General features: G+C 42.3%; 1 protein-coding gene across 1 annotated transcript in view; it reads right to left on the reverse strand.

Annotated features, from left to right (window-relative positions):
- The window catches only part of TENM1 (teneurin transmembrane protein 1), a 516043-nt gene that overhangs the window by 158795 nt on the left and 341088 nt on the right, over positions 1–16160 (reverse strand). The window contains exon 11 of the mRNA XM_075007401.1: positions 13079–13279. Within this exon, the coding sequence (XP_074863502.1) occupies positions 13079–13279 (201 nt within the window). The remainder of the gene's footprint in view (positions 1–13078; positions 13280–16160) is intronic.

The raw sequence follows: 16160 nt of genomic DNA on the forward strand, positions 1-16160 counted from the left end.
ATACTGACCAACCACATGCTACCTGAAGGCAACCTGTCTCTCCTCTCAGTTTCCTCTTAACAGTAGATGCTGAGAGCCTGTAGAAATAGCTGGAAACAAGGGTGATTCAGCCATCTACAGACTGTCAGAAATTGCTTCTTGGACCATAGCATGGGGACACCTGCTTTATGCCATGATGATCTGTTCATTTAAACAGTCAAGACTTCGAAAGCCATGGGATAAAAGGGATGTCAGATTATATGTTGTACAGTGGGATAATGTATATTGAATCTTATTCAGTGCCTGTAATACTTGACTTATTTTGTTTTGCATTTTAAAGAGTTACTAAGTTTACATTTTTAAGTAAAAATCTTTATTGTGCACTAAAGCCAGGAATTATTCTGTTTGCACTGTCACCCTTGGGATTATCTCAGTACTCAACAAGCCAGAAAAAGCAATATGTAGGAGAAAAGTGCATGAAGCTTGCACCATATCGCCTTCTGATAGACCACAGTTTCCTAGTTTCAGAGATAAATCAACTTTTGTAGACTATTCCTCTGTCTAACTTATTGTAGCTTATATTTTATTGTGTCACTACAATAAAATATTTAAAAAATACTATTCTAGAATGATTTGTGCAACACAATCTTAGTCAGAGATCCTAAAGGAGAATGAAGGAGACTATTATTACTTTGATACCACAATGTGTTAAGGAAAATTAAAACATAGCATGAAAGGGACTTAATACTTTCAAGTGCACAGCATGGTTTAGAAACTAATTTCTAAGGGAAATGCAAAATTTAACCATGCTGATTCAACCATAAACTTGTCTCCTATGAACAATCAACTTGCACTGAACTGTATAGTAAACATTTCAATAAAGTATTCTTGTAATTCCTTAGCCTAGCCAAAAGTTGCTTTATTGGATTCTGACTAGGAGGAAAAAAACCCTTTGAATGCATGGGAGGTCATTTTGTGTCACTAGCTTTTATGAAGGACATTTTCAGTCAGGACAAAAATAATCAAAGCATATGGTTGTTGTCAAGGTCAGATGAGGCTTAAAGTCACTGTGACTAGGAAGGCCTGACTGAAAAGAATGCTATATTTGTCTGGAAATTGTTGGAACAGCAAACTCTTGGTAGAGATCTAAACTAAGTTGAACAAGCCCATCCAAAATCACAGGTTTTTGCTTACAGTAAAACCTCGAGTTACACAGGGGTGCATTCCACAGAACCCCCGCGGAACTCAAATTTTGCCTAAGTCGGATAGGGGACCTCTCCCTTCCCCTCTGAGCCTGTGGGAGCCTGGAGCCAGGTGCAGCAGAGCCTGGTCGCTTTCCAGGCTCTCCTTCAGCTGCAGGGAGCTGGGCGCAGCAGTGCCTGGTGAATTTCCTGGCTCCCTGCTGCTTGCAGGAGCCAGGAAACTGACCAGGTGCTTCTGGGCCTAGCTTCTGGCTCCCTGGGGCTTAGGGGCTTCTCCTCCTTCCCTCCCTCCTCCCAGAGGGGAAAAGCCAGGGGGAAGCCACGGGGCTGCTCCTTTCAGCGCGCCGCCTCTGACTCCAGTGCTTGGAGCTGGTGGTGGAACACTGGAAGGGGGAAGCTGTGCAGCTGCTCTTTTCAGAGCTCTGCCACTGGCTCCAAGCACTGGATCCAGTGGAAGAGCACTGAAAAGAGCAGCCCTTTGGCTTCCCTGTGGCTCCTCCAGCTGGAAGGAAGCCAGGGGGAAGCCATGCCCCCTCAGGCTCCAGCTGCCCACTTCCCCCAGCTCGATTTCGACCTTCACATTAATACAATTAACGGGTATATTGAACTCGCGTAAAGTGGAGGTTTACTGTACTTGCTTACGCCCAGTGAGAGTTTAGAGGAGCTGGTTCATGTAACCTACTATACATAATTTTGTGCTGAGAGGTGACTGTGCACTCTGATGAGGTCATGATGGAAAAGCAACTCAGGACATGTTAATAAGCTGGACTTTGAGTATTGGGGGTTATAACAACTATAGGCCTGAGTGTATTTTTCTGGTAGTGCTGCCATAGCATGATTCATATCTACTTCCATGAAAGCTTCCTAAACTGCTCAGGATACAAATCCTACTTCTGGTATTAGGATGCAAGGTCCATAGCTCCTGGGTGCAGTCTTCATGAAGATTCTGATCACCTCTCTGGTGTTGGGGATGTGGGCAAGCCAATCCCTATGTCTGTCCAAATACCATGGGAGCAGGGGTTGGAATGCTACCATTAATTCACTCTGAACTGTAGGTACACAGTGCCCTTACCATTTCTACATTCTGCAGTGCACTGAAGTGTCCTTATCAGGCTTGTCATAGACAGAATCACAACTAAAACTGGTACAGAATGGGAAGGGGCAATGCTGCTTCCCTACACTGTCCTGCCAACACAACTCCTCCATGATCTGGAAAGACCGCTGTCCGCCTGGAGAAGTTAACTGAGTCTCAGTGGCCTGTGAGTATTGGTCCAGTCAACTTGGTATGCCAGTAAGGGAGGTACTTACCAGGAACTGAAAAACAGATTCAAGGTTCTTACATAATAAACTGAATTCAGTATCTCTGACCTCACATTTGCTCAGCAGCTCTCTGAGAGCAAGGACTTTGATCCTTCAAAGTTGAGCTGGAACTGACTCTCTGAACTGACAGGTGACAGGTTCTGTATCTCATTACTAATTGTCTCAGCCATCTAAGCTCTTTGCAGAACCTTTCTTTACATTTTCTGAAGTATATTAATAATGGGAAAAGGCACCGGAGTAGCACCTGTGGATACGCAAGACCTCTCTTTACCTACTTATGGCATGAGCAGTAGCAATGCACACTTCTCCACAGTTCTCTGTCAGGTGCCTCACTGGCTGCTCTAGAGGAATCACTTTAAATAGCTCCTGCTGCAGATCTGAGATTCCATACACATTGACGGCTTGGCCTCTGTTGAGTTTTTGTCTGCTTACTGTATGTGAGAGAAAGTGAAATGACTTTGTCATACCTAAACAAAATCCTGTCAGATGCCTCAATACTGTCCTTGATTTCTTTTATATTAGATCTAGGACCATCTAGGGGAAAGGACTACAGAAGTAGTCAAAGTGCTATCATCAAGTACATCGGAAGGCCCTAGGTGTCATACCTGTTCTCTCCCACAGACAACCTCCCAACCTTATGAGGATTCTCACCAACAGCCACAATCTATACCACAGGAATACCAATCCTGGAACTCTTCCTTGCAACAAGGCCCATTGCCAACTCTGTCCACATATCTATTCTGGAGATATATTCCATCACTGGACCTAACCAGGTTATTCACAGAATCATGGGCACATCCTCATGTTCCTCAACTAACGTCATATATGCCACCATGTGCCAGCAATGCCCACATGCTTTGTATATTGGAAAGACTTCAAACTCTCTTAGACAAAGAATTAATGGGCATAAAACAGACATAAAAACACTCCTGATTCACAAACCTGTCAGCCAGCACTTTAATGGAGTGGGCCATTCTGTTAATGACCTGAAAGTCTGTGTTTTACTGAAAAGGAACTTTCACAGCTGTTTGGAAAGAGAGGCTGCTGAACTCCCTTTTATATTCAAATTCGACACATTAACATGTGGTTTGAACTTGGACGGCAATTTTCTAGCTCATTATAGGGGGTATTTTATATACTTCGCTTTATCAAACTCTTGACTTCCCCCCTTCCTTTGCCCCTCTGCTCTCTGATTTGCTCACCTTGATAATAATTCTTCTGATTTTTCAACTTTGCTTACTATTTTTAGTTCTCTGTGCCTTAAATATTGAGTCTGTTCTGGTATGGCTATGGTCTGAAGAAGTGGGTCTGTCCCACAAAAGCTCACCACCTAATAAATTATTTTGTTGGTCTTCAAAGTGCTACTGGACTGCTTTTTTGTTTTTATCAAAATTATTCGTTTTAGAAAGAAGAAATTTTCAATTGTGATTGAAAGAGGAAAAGGGGTGAGAGGAAGGGAAAGGGAGGAGAAGAGGAGATATTTTTGGCATTCCTTCACGTTCTGTCAAGAAGCAAGGGATCAAACAATAGCTGGCATGCAAGGCTGACTCCCACTTTGCCTCATTCACATCCTGATCTCTCTTTACCACTTAAATCAATAAATGACGGCACCAGGGTGTTTTGGTTCCTCCTCGTCTGGTATCAGCGTCTAATGGAGTTCTATTTTTGTCTAACATTATTAGCATTATTATTCAATACTGTGGTTTTTGCTGTTAAAATTTCTCACATTTTCAATTTCTCCAGTGACAGAATGAAGCATTCCATCTGTTTACTGCCATTAATGATTCTGAAAGGAATCTCATTTCCAATGAGGCCTTGAGCAAACCCTTACAATTCAACAGGAAAGTTGGATCAGCAGAGCCACATAGGTTGCTCTTCTGAATGACTATATAGAGGTATGAAGAGTGTTCCTACAAAGTAAAACAAAGCACAACAGGGAAAACCTCAATCACCTTTTTGATTTGCAGTACAGCACTGGACCAGCTCTCCATGTATTGAAGAGGACAGACAGACAAAATTAAGAATGCCAGTCTGCCCTACAGAACCAAGCGATGAACAATGAGCATAACATAATTAACAAGATCTTAGATTTGCTAAAAATAGGAAATATTACAAAATGTTCAGTGAAAAAGAGCAAAAGAGAGAGGCTACATAGTAAGTATGCGGCAGTTCACCTCATGTACTTGAAAATGTTCTGAGGGTATTTTCACTATTGAGTGATGTTTTCAGTAAATACCCTGGTCCCTGGCAAATCAAAATGACTGACAGCCATACCTTGCAATTTCCTAAATTTGAAGAGTTTTTTGATTGCTATGTAACAGTTTTAGCTGTTATTTTCAAGCTGCAATTTTTGCTGTTTAATTTTTGAAATCAATTTGAGATGTCTTGAGCTATATTAACATGCTGTATTATGCCTTCACTCATTTCCTTTTGAAGCACTTACCTTAAAATGCATATTTCTAATGATTTTTAAATTACTTTCCACATTACAATTTACGATTATGGCATCTTGTATTTTTCAAAGCACTTCAGTTTTAAAGATGCTCTATGTTTCAAAAGACAGAGAAGAATCAGTGTTCACCCATTTTTACCCTTTGGGTGTGTCTACACTTGCATTTCTCTTTTGAAAGAGGTATGCAAATAAGGTAAACACAAATGAAAATGAGGTATAAGTTTGCATTTTTGACACCTCATTTGCATATTCTAATTTTGAAAGTGCTTCTTTCAAAAGAAGAAAGCCAGTGTAGACGCTGCTCTTTCGAAAATAAACCCCATCTTTGAAAGAGCAGCACCTACACTGGCTTTCTTCTTTCGAAATTAGAATATGCAAATGAGATGACAAATATGCAAAATTATTCCTCATTTGCATTTTCAGTTTACCTCATTTGCCTACCTCTTTTGAAAGAGGAATGCAAGTGTAGATGCACCTTTTGTGAAACTGTCACTAATTTTTCTGGCAGAGAGCTGATGTACTAAATGTATCGTGTCTATTTGTATTCACTTTGTAGCATATGAAATCATGAAAAAGAGCAGTCATCACCTCTTATCAACTGTGTTGGGCCAGATCCATTGGTGTAAATCTGGAATAACTCCAGTGGGTTCAGTGGAATTACACAAGGTGTATTAAAACAACAAGAAGTCCTGTGACACTTTACAGACTAACAGATGTTTTGGAACATAAGCTTTCGTGGGCGAAGACCTGCTTCATCACATGCATACAGACTAACATGGCTACCTCTCTGATACAAGGTGTACTAGAGTATCTGGCCTGCTTTCATTCATGTGTGAGAGCTAGAGGAATAAATATGGGACTGTGTATTTGTGAATGCACAAAATGTATTCTGTCTTCCATTTTTTCTCCATATGTCCTAATTTTCTAGCCCTTAGTCTCAAGGTCCAACAATACAGGCCTATTAGTCTCAAGGTCCCATGTTACATCTACATGTCCCCAGACGCAGAACTAGGTGAGAATCTCTTAATAAATTGTTGACGCTGCTACTTCGGTGGTTTAACCCTAGAAGTCGTTGCTGAGTCATGTGAGGAACTGCCATCTATCTGGCAGTTAACACTCAACAGAAAGGTTCCCAAAGACCTAAAAGAATTTTGGATCAGACTCTCTAGCTGCAGACCCAAAACTACAGTTAAAGCAATGAAAAAGAAAAAAATCTGTTATTTTGGAGTTTGCTGGTAGAATTAAAAACAATTTATTAATATGACTAGAATCAGTGTCCTATTCTGCTAGGTGTTCTAGATATGAGCTAGGTACTATTATTAGCAGTAATAATTATAATTATTATTTTGTCAAGTGTGCTGTTCAACACCTGTGTACAACATAGCTCAGGTAAGCAATATGGTAGCAAATTGAAGACAGTGGATTTTAACAGCTATCCACAACTGAATAAGGATTGAGTGTAGTATCTGAGCCTTTGAAAGTTCCAAGAATGGCCCTTTTTGCAAAGAAATTTTTCACAAAAACTAGTTTATGATTTTGACCATAAAAAGAACATCATTTTTTACCTTTGTGGCAGATCACAGTCTGCAGCCGACAGATGCCTGGGGGAAGGGGAATGTTTTGGGCATTGGCTTTCTGTTCCCCTTGTAAGTTCCCAGAGAGCACAGTCCTGCAGGCTGCATAGGCAGCTGTGGCTCATCAGGGGAAGCCAGCATCAGGCTGGAGTGGAAGCACCTGGGACTAATCAAGTCTCTCAGGCTCTTCTATAAAAGGCTCTCCCCAGGCAGCAGGAGGAGAGGGGTGTGGTGCCCAGAGAGAGAGCGAGAGCGAGAGCGAGAGCGAGAGCGAGAGCGTGCGCGAGCAAGCACAAGCAAGCAAGGCTGGAGGTGGAGAGTAGAGACCAGACCAGACCAGAGCACCAGCACCACGGCACGGTACTGGGGAAAGGTCTCAGAAGGTGGTGGTGGGGGGAAAAGGCCCAGGGAGAGAGAGCTGTCATGGAGCAGGGGCAAAAAGCTCCACTGGCTCCCTCCTTGCCTAGAGTCCCTGGGACGGAGTCCAGGGCAGTGGGTGGGACTGGACTCCCTGCCTTTCCCCCTGGAATGACTGACCCACTGAGGTAGGGCCAGAACAGCGCCAGGCAGGAGGAGAAGGGAACCTCCTCCACCCCAAATTTGGACTGACTTATGACGAACATGGCTCGGTAAAGGGAGACCCTTGCCTCCAGGAAGCTCCAGGGCAATGAAGGGGGCCTCCCTGAGTCTGTGAGGCCCACAAGGAGCCGCCCAGAAGCACAGGGTCCTTTAGGGATGGTCAAGCAGTTTTTCACACCTTATGTTCACATTCCTTCAGGTAAGGAGATTAAATGGGAAATGGATGTTTGGGTCCCATGTTCTGTGTCGCATGTGTCACCAGGGCCGTGTCTACACTAGCCCCAAACTTCAAAATAGCCACGCAAATGGCCATTTTGAAGTTTACTAATGAAGTGCTGAAATGCATATTCAGTGCTTCATTAGCATGTGGGCGGCCGCGGCACTTTGAAATTGACGCGGCTCGCTGCCATGCGGCTCGTCCCGACAGGGCTCCTTTTCGAAAGGACCCCGCCTACTTCGAAGTCCCCTTATTCCCATCAGCTCAACTTTAAAAAAATATGTTTGACCTCTTTTTATATTTGCAGGAATGAGTCACATCCTACCTAATTTGCTTCATTAGGTGGTCCTACTAAAAAAACAGGTAACCCTTTTTCCCTTCCTTCCTCTCTCCCCCACTCTAATAAACACTGGAATCTGGTTTTCCTCTCCATTCTTTCAGCTGAGGAAGTGGGTTTTACCCTCAAACTCAAGACCTAATTTTTTTTTTTTTTTTTTTTTTAGTTTCTAAGCTACCACAGGATTGCTTGTTATTTGTGAAGCTACAGACTAACGTGGCTAACCCTCTGAGAATATATTTGACGGAACACTTGTTCAGCTATGATGTACCTCCATGCATTTCATGTCTCATCTTTACTTTATTAACATACATTTAGTACCAGCCTCCTCTTCTCACTCCAGTCAGTAGTGCCAGAGTTCAGGGGTGGCTACATCCATGGGCTTATTTCACCAAACATATAATCCCATGAGTCACTTTACTCCTGAACATAGTCCTTTTCAAGACACAAGGTTCACCAGGGAGCAACCATACACCACATGATACACCATGATTGGACCAAATGAATGTAGAAAAACATTAAATGAAAAAGAACAAAGGCTATATCGTAAAGCACACTGCTTAAGTGACAGGAGTTAAGATTTCAGTGAGGTAGCCATGCCCTGTGGCACCTTAGAAACTAATAGATTTATTAGGTCATGAGGTTTAGCAGGCAAAACCCACTTCCTCAGTTACTGTACACACAGTCTTAATTTTGTCTTTCCTTGACTTCTTATTGCTTAGCTTACAATTTGAGTGTTCTCACCGAGCTATCCAGTCTTGACTTAGACTAAAAAGATTTTTTTGGACAAAAAATAGCAGTCTATAACCATAGTACTTACATGGTAATTATATTTTTGAAGAGGTCTGGCCAAATAAGTAGTAGTAGAAGGGTTTCTGTTGTTGTAAACACTAGTTTGTGACATTGATTTATATAGCAATCAGGAGAATCAAGTTGATTACCAAAAGAACAATTTTTTACATCTATTTTTATAATCAGCAAGGAGGGGAAAATGGAATTCTAAAATATATATCCCAGTTCTCGAGGGAGGGGATTTGCTTAAGTGTGGGAGTATATTTGGTTTGATTACTTTGTTTTAATAAAATTCCACTTGCGGCAACTAAGTTTCTTCCTCTGAGAGAGAATACTGGTTTTAGTGGGTACTCTCCACTGTAACTACAGTGACTCTCTTGGGACAGTAGAAACCTTCTAAGTATGATCACAATCAAGTTTTTAGTAAAGATGGATTGTGCCTCTCCAGCATTCTAGCTACCGATACAGTATTCTTAAAGCACTTACCATCCTAAAGCTTGCCACTGTTTCTACATAAATATAGATCTCTGATTTGGAAAACAATGTGAAAAGCTTCCAAGTGCTAGCATACCAGATCATCTCCCATGTGCACCGATGCAGGAGGGTCAGGGAAAGGAAATTTTTCAGCTAGCAGAACAAAAGCATCAGGAAGTCCAATGGTTGGGGTCTTAACCTAGACAAACTGACAACAGAAATATGTGGCACGTTTTTCACAGGGAGAATAATTAACAACTGGAGCTATTTACCAATAGATGTGGTAGTTTATCAAACATTTGTAGTCTAAGTCAAGACTGGGTAACTTTCCACCAACTCAAAGAGAAATTACAGGCCTGATGCAGAAGTTACTGAGACTGAGATATTTCAGAGCTTTATTGTGGTGCAGCTATAGGGAGAGAGTTCTCCCTTCATCTAACTTACTCCAGCCCCTGTGATAACTATGCTGGTGGGAGAAATTCTCCTGCTGACATAGCACTGTTCACTCTGGTGCTGAGGTTGATGAAACTTACATTTCTCGGGGGCAGGGCTATTTATTCAAGTTACACCAACTTACGCAAGTCACACCACAGTATGTCGCAGCGTCTAAATAGCCTAAGTTAGATCATTTGACCTTCTTATGCAGGATGTGCACAGGCCTCAGGAGAGTCACACCTTGGACTCCAATCCCCCTCATCCTTGCTGATGGCTGCCTCCGTGGCCCCCAGAGGGATGGAGCTGTATCATCTCCTCTGACGAAGCACTTTAGAGCTTGAGCAGGAGGCTGTCTCCCCCTATGCTTCCTCTCTTGGTGGAGACCCCAAACCCAGAGAGCTCATCAAAGGAGGCTGGTGAGGGGTTCTACAGAGATGGCGGAGCCTCACTTTTGAAGGGACTGGACAATCCAATCTTAGGGCAGCAATTTAGTCCAAAATAAAGCCCCTTTGCTACTGTTGTCAGTTATGTTACAACAAGAGATTTTTATTTTCTATTTAGAAGAAAAATATGACAACTGAAAAATAACTGCCTATAGTGTTTTGAAAATGTCTGATATTTCCCATAGCGCTCAGTAATTTCTGAAACAGCTCACTGGAGGTCCCAGATTTCTGTACTCAAATTACAGTTATAAATTTCCATGGTAGTGAGAGGGATTACCTTGCACTTCTCACTTTAAATATGACAAGATGGAAAAATGAAAGCATCCAAAGCTCCCTGATTTATTGCTAGTACAAGACTTATAACTTCCTCTCCTGGGGTATTTTCCTTTCTCAGTAAAATCAAGCTTTGATTCCAGTGCGCACACTAGACATTGACCCCAGGAAGAAAATCTCCACTAGTGAACCAGCATCTACCATTCATTCTAATGTTTATTGTACTGTCACACCATTCCAAGGTCAGGTTTAAGAGATGTTCACCTATAAGGCGAGAATCACATGGGTGATCATATGAGTATTCTTCTTTGGCAAGTACGAAGAAGGTGGAGAGGGAAAGAGGATTTTCCTTATTCTTCATAGAAAAAGGCAAGAAAGAAAAATAGATTAGCCTGCACAAATGCATTGGTATGATTTTGAAGCAACAAACAAAAAAATCAGGACCTGCAACATACAAAACTGCAGTAGGTTCCCTACAACTATTTATTACCGTTTACCTTATTCCCTCACTTAACGCCCAATTGTCCATACAATTAGACCTACTGACATAAAAAAAAGCTAAGGCTGCATCTACACTAGCTCCCAACTTTGAAGGGAGCATGGTAAGTAGGGTGTTGGGAGATTACTAATGAAGTGCTGTGGTGCATACGCAGCACTTCATTAACCTAATTCTCCCGCTGCGGCAACTTTGAAGTGTTAAACTTCCAAGTGCCAGCTTGCGTGTAGAAGTACAGGGACTTCGAAGTAGCCCGGGCACTTTGAAGCACCCGCAGGTTAGTCACGGCTACACGCAAGCTGGCACTTTGAAGTTTAACACTTTGAAGTTGCAGTAGGGGACAATTTAGCTTAATGAAGTGCTGCATATGTACCACAGCACTTCATTAGTGATCTCCCAACACCCTACTTACGAAGCTCCCTTCGAAGCTGGGAGCCAGTGGAGATATAACCTAATTCTTCTGGGAATTCTGTACAAAGGTACCAGCTACAAGGAGCCCACATATAGAACCAATATTCTTTTGCATATTTTGTGGGCAGCAAGTTTCAATTGTTTCAAAGCAATAGTTAATTTTCCCCTGAAAATATTTGCCAACTCTCTAATTTCCCACTGTGAAATAACAGACAGCTCTAAGTTGTAGGAGCCAAACGTTTTTGCACTAATTACTTTTTAATCGTGAAGTAAACTGTTCTGGTATCTTGTCTAGTTTATGCCTGACTCCTTTGTGTGATCTCATTTCAGAGAGAAACTCAGGATTGTAACAAGCTAGGTGTGCTGGTCAAACACGCAAGGTACTTGTGCTGTGCTGAACAGTCTCAGCATCAGGAAATACAATGGTGAGTTATCCATGACTTTTGCATCCTGTCCTGTCTGCAGTTCAGCTGGATTTAGACTCTGGCCTTCTATCTCTTCTGACAAGGAACCCTCTTTCTAGCACTAATCACATGCAGTCACAGAACCAACTTCTCTTTCTGTTTTTATTAACAGACATGCTGGTCCATTACATTACGGAGCATTTTCAGAATATGAGACATTTGTGATGAAAATGTGAGCACTGGAGTTTTTACTTGGTTGAAAACCAACACACACAACTCTTAACAAATGTATGATATCCAAAGGGCTCATAAAGATGTGAAATGTACTATTAATTCCATGGCATGGACTGAATGCTGAAGAGTCTTTAGAACCACCATTCACTGACCATTCAGAATTACCAGCAGTTCAGTACATTGCTGCTTATAAATATTGCCCTATTTTGGGCACTATCGTCCCAATTCATTGGAAGACTTACGCATGTGCTTATCTAATGAATCAATGTGATTTAAGCATATGCTCAATTGTTTTGCTGAACTGAGGCTTCCAGCTAGTGATGCATGTATATAAAATCTTTTCCTATCTGTACTCAGCTGTCATTAATGTTATCTGTGCATTTGGAAGGAACAATCAGAGTTCAATCCTGCATGCTTGGCTCTACTAAGATTGAAGGGTCTACAACTCTGCCCTGGAGAGGCTTAAACTTGGAAGCCTGGATTATTAAATGTATTGCAAAGTATTCATTAAAAAAAATCTATCACTCATCTCTATTTTGTTTTGTAGAGACAGAGACACACACAAAGAGGATGGTTAACGCTATAATCATGAACTGAGTCTCATGAGTCCTGAGCAAAAAAATTAAAGGCAAAGATGTGCACCTTGAAAACAACATGATTTACTGCTACAATACAATGTCCTGTGTAAAGTCTATTGCCTTAAAAGTACATAGTGAGATCATCTCTACACTTAAGCAAACTGAATGGAATTAAAATTTGATGGTTCTTTAAGAAAGTTAATATTTATCCTGGCACAGCAGAATAGGAAGGCACTTTTCTTTTATAATTTATTTTTGCCAGAGGCTTCTGTTACCCAGGAGTTAGTGGGCACAGGCAATGTTCTTCTATTCACACAAGAACTGCTGATATTTTCCTAGTCTCCTTTGCTGCTGTGGCTTATTACTATACACTGCAGATCTCATCCTGAAAGACACTGAGCACTCTGAACCACAACTGAAGCCAAAAGCATTCAGATCCTTGCAGGGCTCGGGGCAAGGTGGGAGAGAGGCCTGGCTTTGCGCCCCCAGGAGGGGTAGCAAGCGTGGAAGGGGCAGAGCTTAGGGCAGTCAACCCTGGGTCCCCCACGCTCCCTCAGAACCACGGGTAGTGTGCTGACACATTGCTGCTGCTGTTTTCCAAAGGGTTCCAGAGCTTCAGACGCCGCTGCTACTTTGGTGTACCTGGACCTCTAGTTGTTGTACCATCCTGTAATCACAATGCTTGTCATAGGAAAAACAACCTACTTCATCTTTGCCACGCCAACATGAACACTAGGAGCTGCAAAAATAGTTTCCACATTCACATCTCACAAGGTTTCATAATGGATTGTTTTAACTGATTTCTTAACACTGCTGCAGTTGTATTTCATAACAGACACTGAATAGAAAACACAAGAATTTCATAGTTTTAACTATACCTGTTGAGCAGTCTGAACCTGTCCACTTGGGCTCACAGCTACAGACACCAGTATCCACAAGGAAAGTCCCATGGCCCGAGCATTGCTCTTGACATACAGGAAGAGATGTCTCACAGTTTACTCCTCCCCAGCCTGCAGAGCAGTGACATTCCCCTAGAACACAGACGCCATGGCCAGAGCATGTCGGATCTAAACAGTCCTCTGGAGAGAAATAAATAAAATACTCAGTGAACAACACTGACACTTTTCTATTGATTTTCCAGTATTATACAAGTTAAATGTTTTAAATGGGTAATAAATAGCTCATGCACAAACACTTTATTCAAGCAGAGCAATATAAACAGAAATAGAAGAAATAAAACTATACACAAGTGCAATGAAGGGCCCATTCCTGGAACCCTTACTTACATTAGTACTTTCAGGTATTCACTTCAGTAGTCTTTACACAGGCTCATTAGACTTAAATAGGCAGCAAATTAAGAAATTAATGTTACCACTTCTTTCTTTAATTCAATTAACTATAGTTTACACTGCTCTGTGTATGTTACAGAACATGATGTACAAGTGTGAATATTCTATAATCCTTAGGCACAATAGTGTGTGCATATAATCATCTGACAGCCTTTGTTCATGTTTCTTTTGTCGCAGCCAGAAAGAAGCACAGACATTTTTTCTCTCTTTAAAATCAAACTGAGAAGACTATGCAATCTTCATGCAACCACAGAGAATTCTAGAGATCATTACGGCTTCATCAATAATATCTATTTTTATATGGACAATTTATTACAATGCAGATTATTTGCCTGATAGATATAATGCTGCAGACCAGCCATGTCAGTATTTCAGTAATAGACTTGAATACAGAGTAGGGATAGAGGCTGTCTAACATTTTGGAATACTGTTTAGAGTTTCTTGTTGGGTAGGTTTGCACCATATTTTGGTTCCTTTTGGAAAGGAAAAGCTTTATTCTTACAAATAGCTGTAGAAAATGAATTTTGACTTTGCTAGCAAGCATCTGTACCTGAAAAAGTATCAGCTGATCATCCTCCAATCTCGAATAATGAATCCTCAACTGAATACTCACTATGGAGAGCTCACACATTCACAAAACATACACTGGGCAACTTCAGATAATGACCAGATTTATACACTTTGCAATCACTGATGAACAATTTGCAATCAGAGAAAAGGGCTAAATTTATCTAAATTTGGACTAAATTGTTTCTTACGCACTGATCAAACTGTAGTGATTATTTTAAATTTAGGTGTTACAGACTTTTGTACAAGCCCAGCCTTCCTTTGTCATTGAAGCTTTTGAAAAGGCCCTGTAAAGTCTGACCTCCACCCAGACCCCAGCTGAAGTAACTCAGATGGCTGATAAGAATCTCAGCAGGGACATGGGAAACAGCAATCTTGAGAAATAGCCAAGGTTATGGAGCAGGGCCCAAACCATTCCAAGGCAGTTATTTTGCAATCTTTATTAAAGAGCTTTTACTTTACCTGCGTCCCTGGTTCTTGTTGTGCAGACAGAGAATAGAAGACCAAAAGCCTGAAGTACAAGCAGTGCTATCTTTTTTCCACATGACGATATCCATCTCTCTGCACACAGGCAAAATGGGCATCCTAGTGTTCCCTTCCCAGCTCTGACACCACAAAGCCTTGGCCTCATTATCACCCTTCCAGCTCTGACATGGTACAGCTTTGACCCTGTCACCTTTCCCAGCTCTGATGCTGCAGAGCCTTGCCTGTCTGTCCATTCCCCCTTCTTTTTGACAGGCCCAAATATACCTGCAGTGCACACCCCTAGTCCCACCACTTACATCTTAGGACTGTGTTACATGTTGGAGGGTTGTGAGTTTGGGATCTTCATCCTGTCCCTTTTGTATCCCATGGCAGGGGTAAGGAGTGAGGTTGTGTTCTGGCCAAGCCAGGCTTTTCATGTGTCTTACGCCGCTACCTACATCCTCCTCTCACGCTTGCCACTCCTAACAGATTGCTCTACCTTGGCTTGAAAAGGAGCCAGTCAGGCTTTCACTGTATACTCATATATTACATTCCCACTATACTCTGTAACATTTTAGTTCTACCTACAAACTCATCTGGCCAGGCAGAAGCAACACACACAGATTCTTTGCCCACACATATTCGTATAAAATATCAAAAAGTCAAACCCAAAATTCTACCTCAGGCTGACAAACTTGTAAACTAATAACCTCCAAACCCTTTGTTCCTGTTCTCCGCAGAGATAGTGGGGTGGAGTGGAGGATCCTTGTATTTATCATACAAGTCAGGGGCTTTGGGAAGTTGTGCACTCTGCAACACAGGCAATGCAGATTCCATGCACAGTTGTGGATTCCTCACCTCTCTGTGCAGTGCAACCATAGTATTGTGTCTCTGTTAGCCTTCTTTTTACCCAAGAAATTGGGAACAAGATTAAGACACTCGGCTTGCTCCTGTGACATGCTGACCACCTTCTATGACATGTTGAATGCTCTTATTGACTTATGCACGCATTGCGAATTTTAGGCACCTCACAGGATCATTTCCTGAAATTACTTTAAAATGCATTACAGGTTGTACCTCTATAATTCAGACTTCTGTTGGCTGGCAATATCTGTGGTCCAGCATTTGTGGGTGCTCTGGGGCTGGAGCCCTCGTGGGGAAAAGCCAGAGGGGAACCTGAAGCTCAATAACTCCTCCCCTACCCTCCCAGAGCTTCTGGAGTCCTGCAAATAGCTGCTTTGCAGTATTCAAGCTCAGGGAGTCAGGAGGAGCTGTGGGGATGGGAGCAATTCAAGGGAAGAGGTTGGGTGGCTGTGGAGCCTTGCAGCTGGGGGCAGGGAGCACAGTCCTGTGGCCCACAGCTGGTGGCTTGGAACACAGCCCCATGGGCAATGGCAGGGGTTACCAGCACAGCTTGGCAGCCATGGGGCTCTGCTGCTGACTTTGCTTCCAGAGCCCAGTCATCAGGCTCTCTGGCCACACCACCTCTTCCCTGACTGCCCCCGCCCCCCGAATCCTTGGTCCATCATTACTGGCCCATCCGGTGCCACTGGAGAAAAGACCCATAGCTGTTGAAAGC

The sequence above is a fragment of the Carettochelys insculpta genome, chromosome 13 (genome assembly GCF_033958435.1).
Source record: "Carettochelys insculpta isolate YL-2023 chromosome 13, ASM3395843v1, whole genome shotgun sequence".
Taxonomy (NCBI): domain Eukaryota; kingdom Metazoa; phylum Chordata; order Testudines; family Carettochelyidae; genus Carettochelys; species Carettochelys insculpta.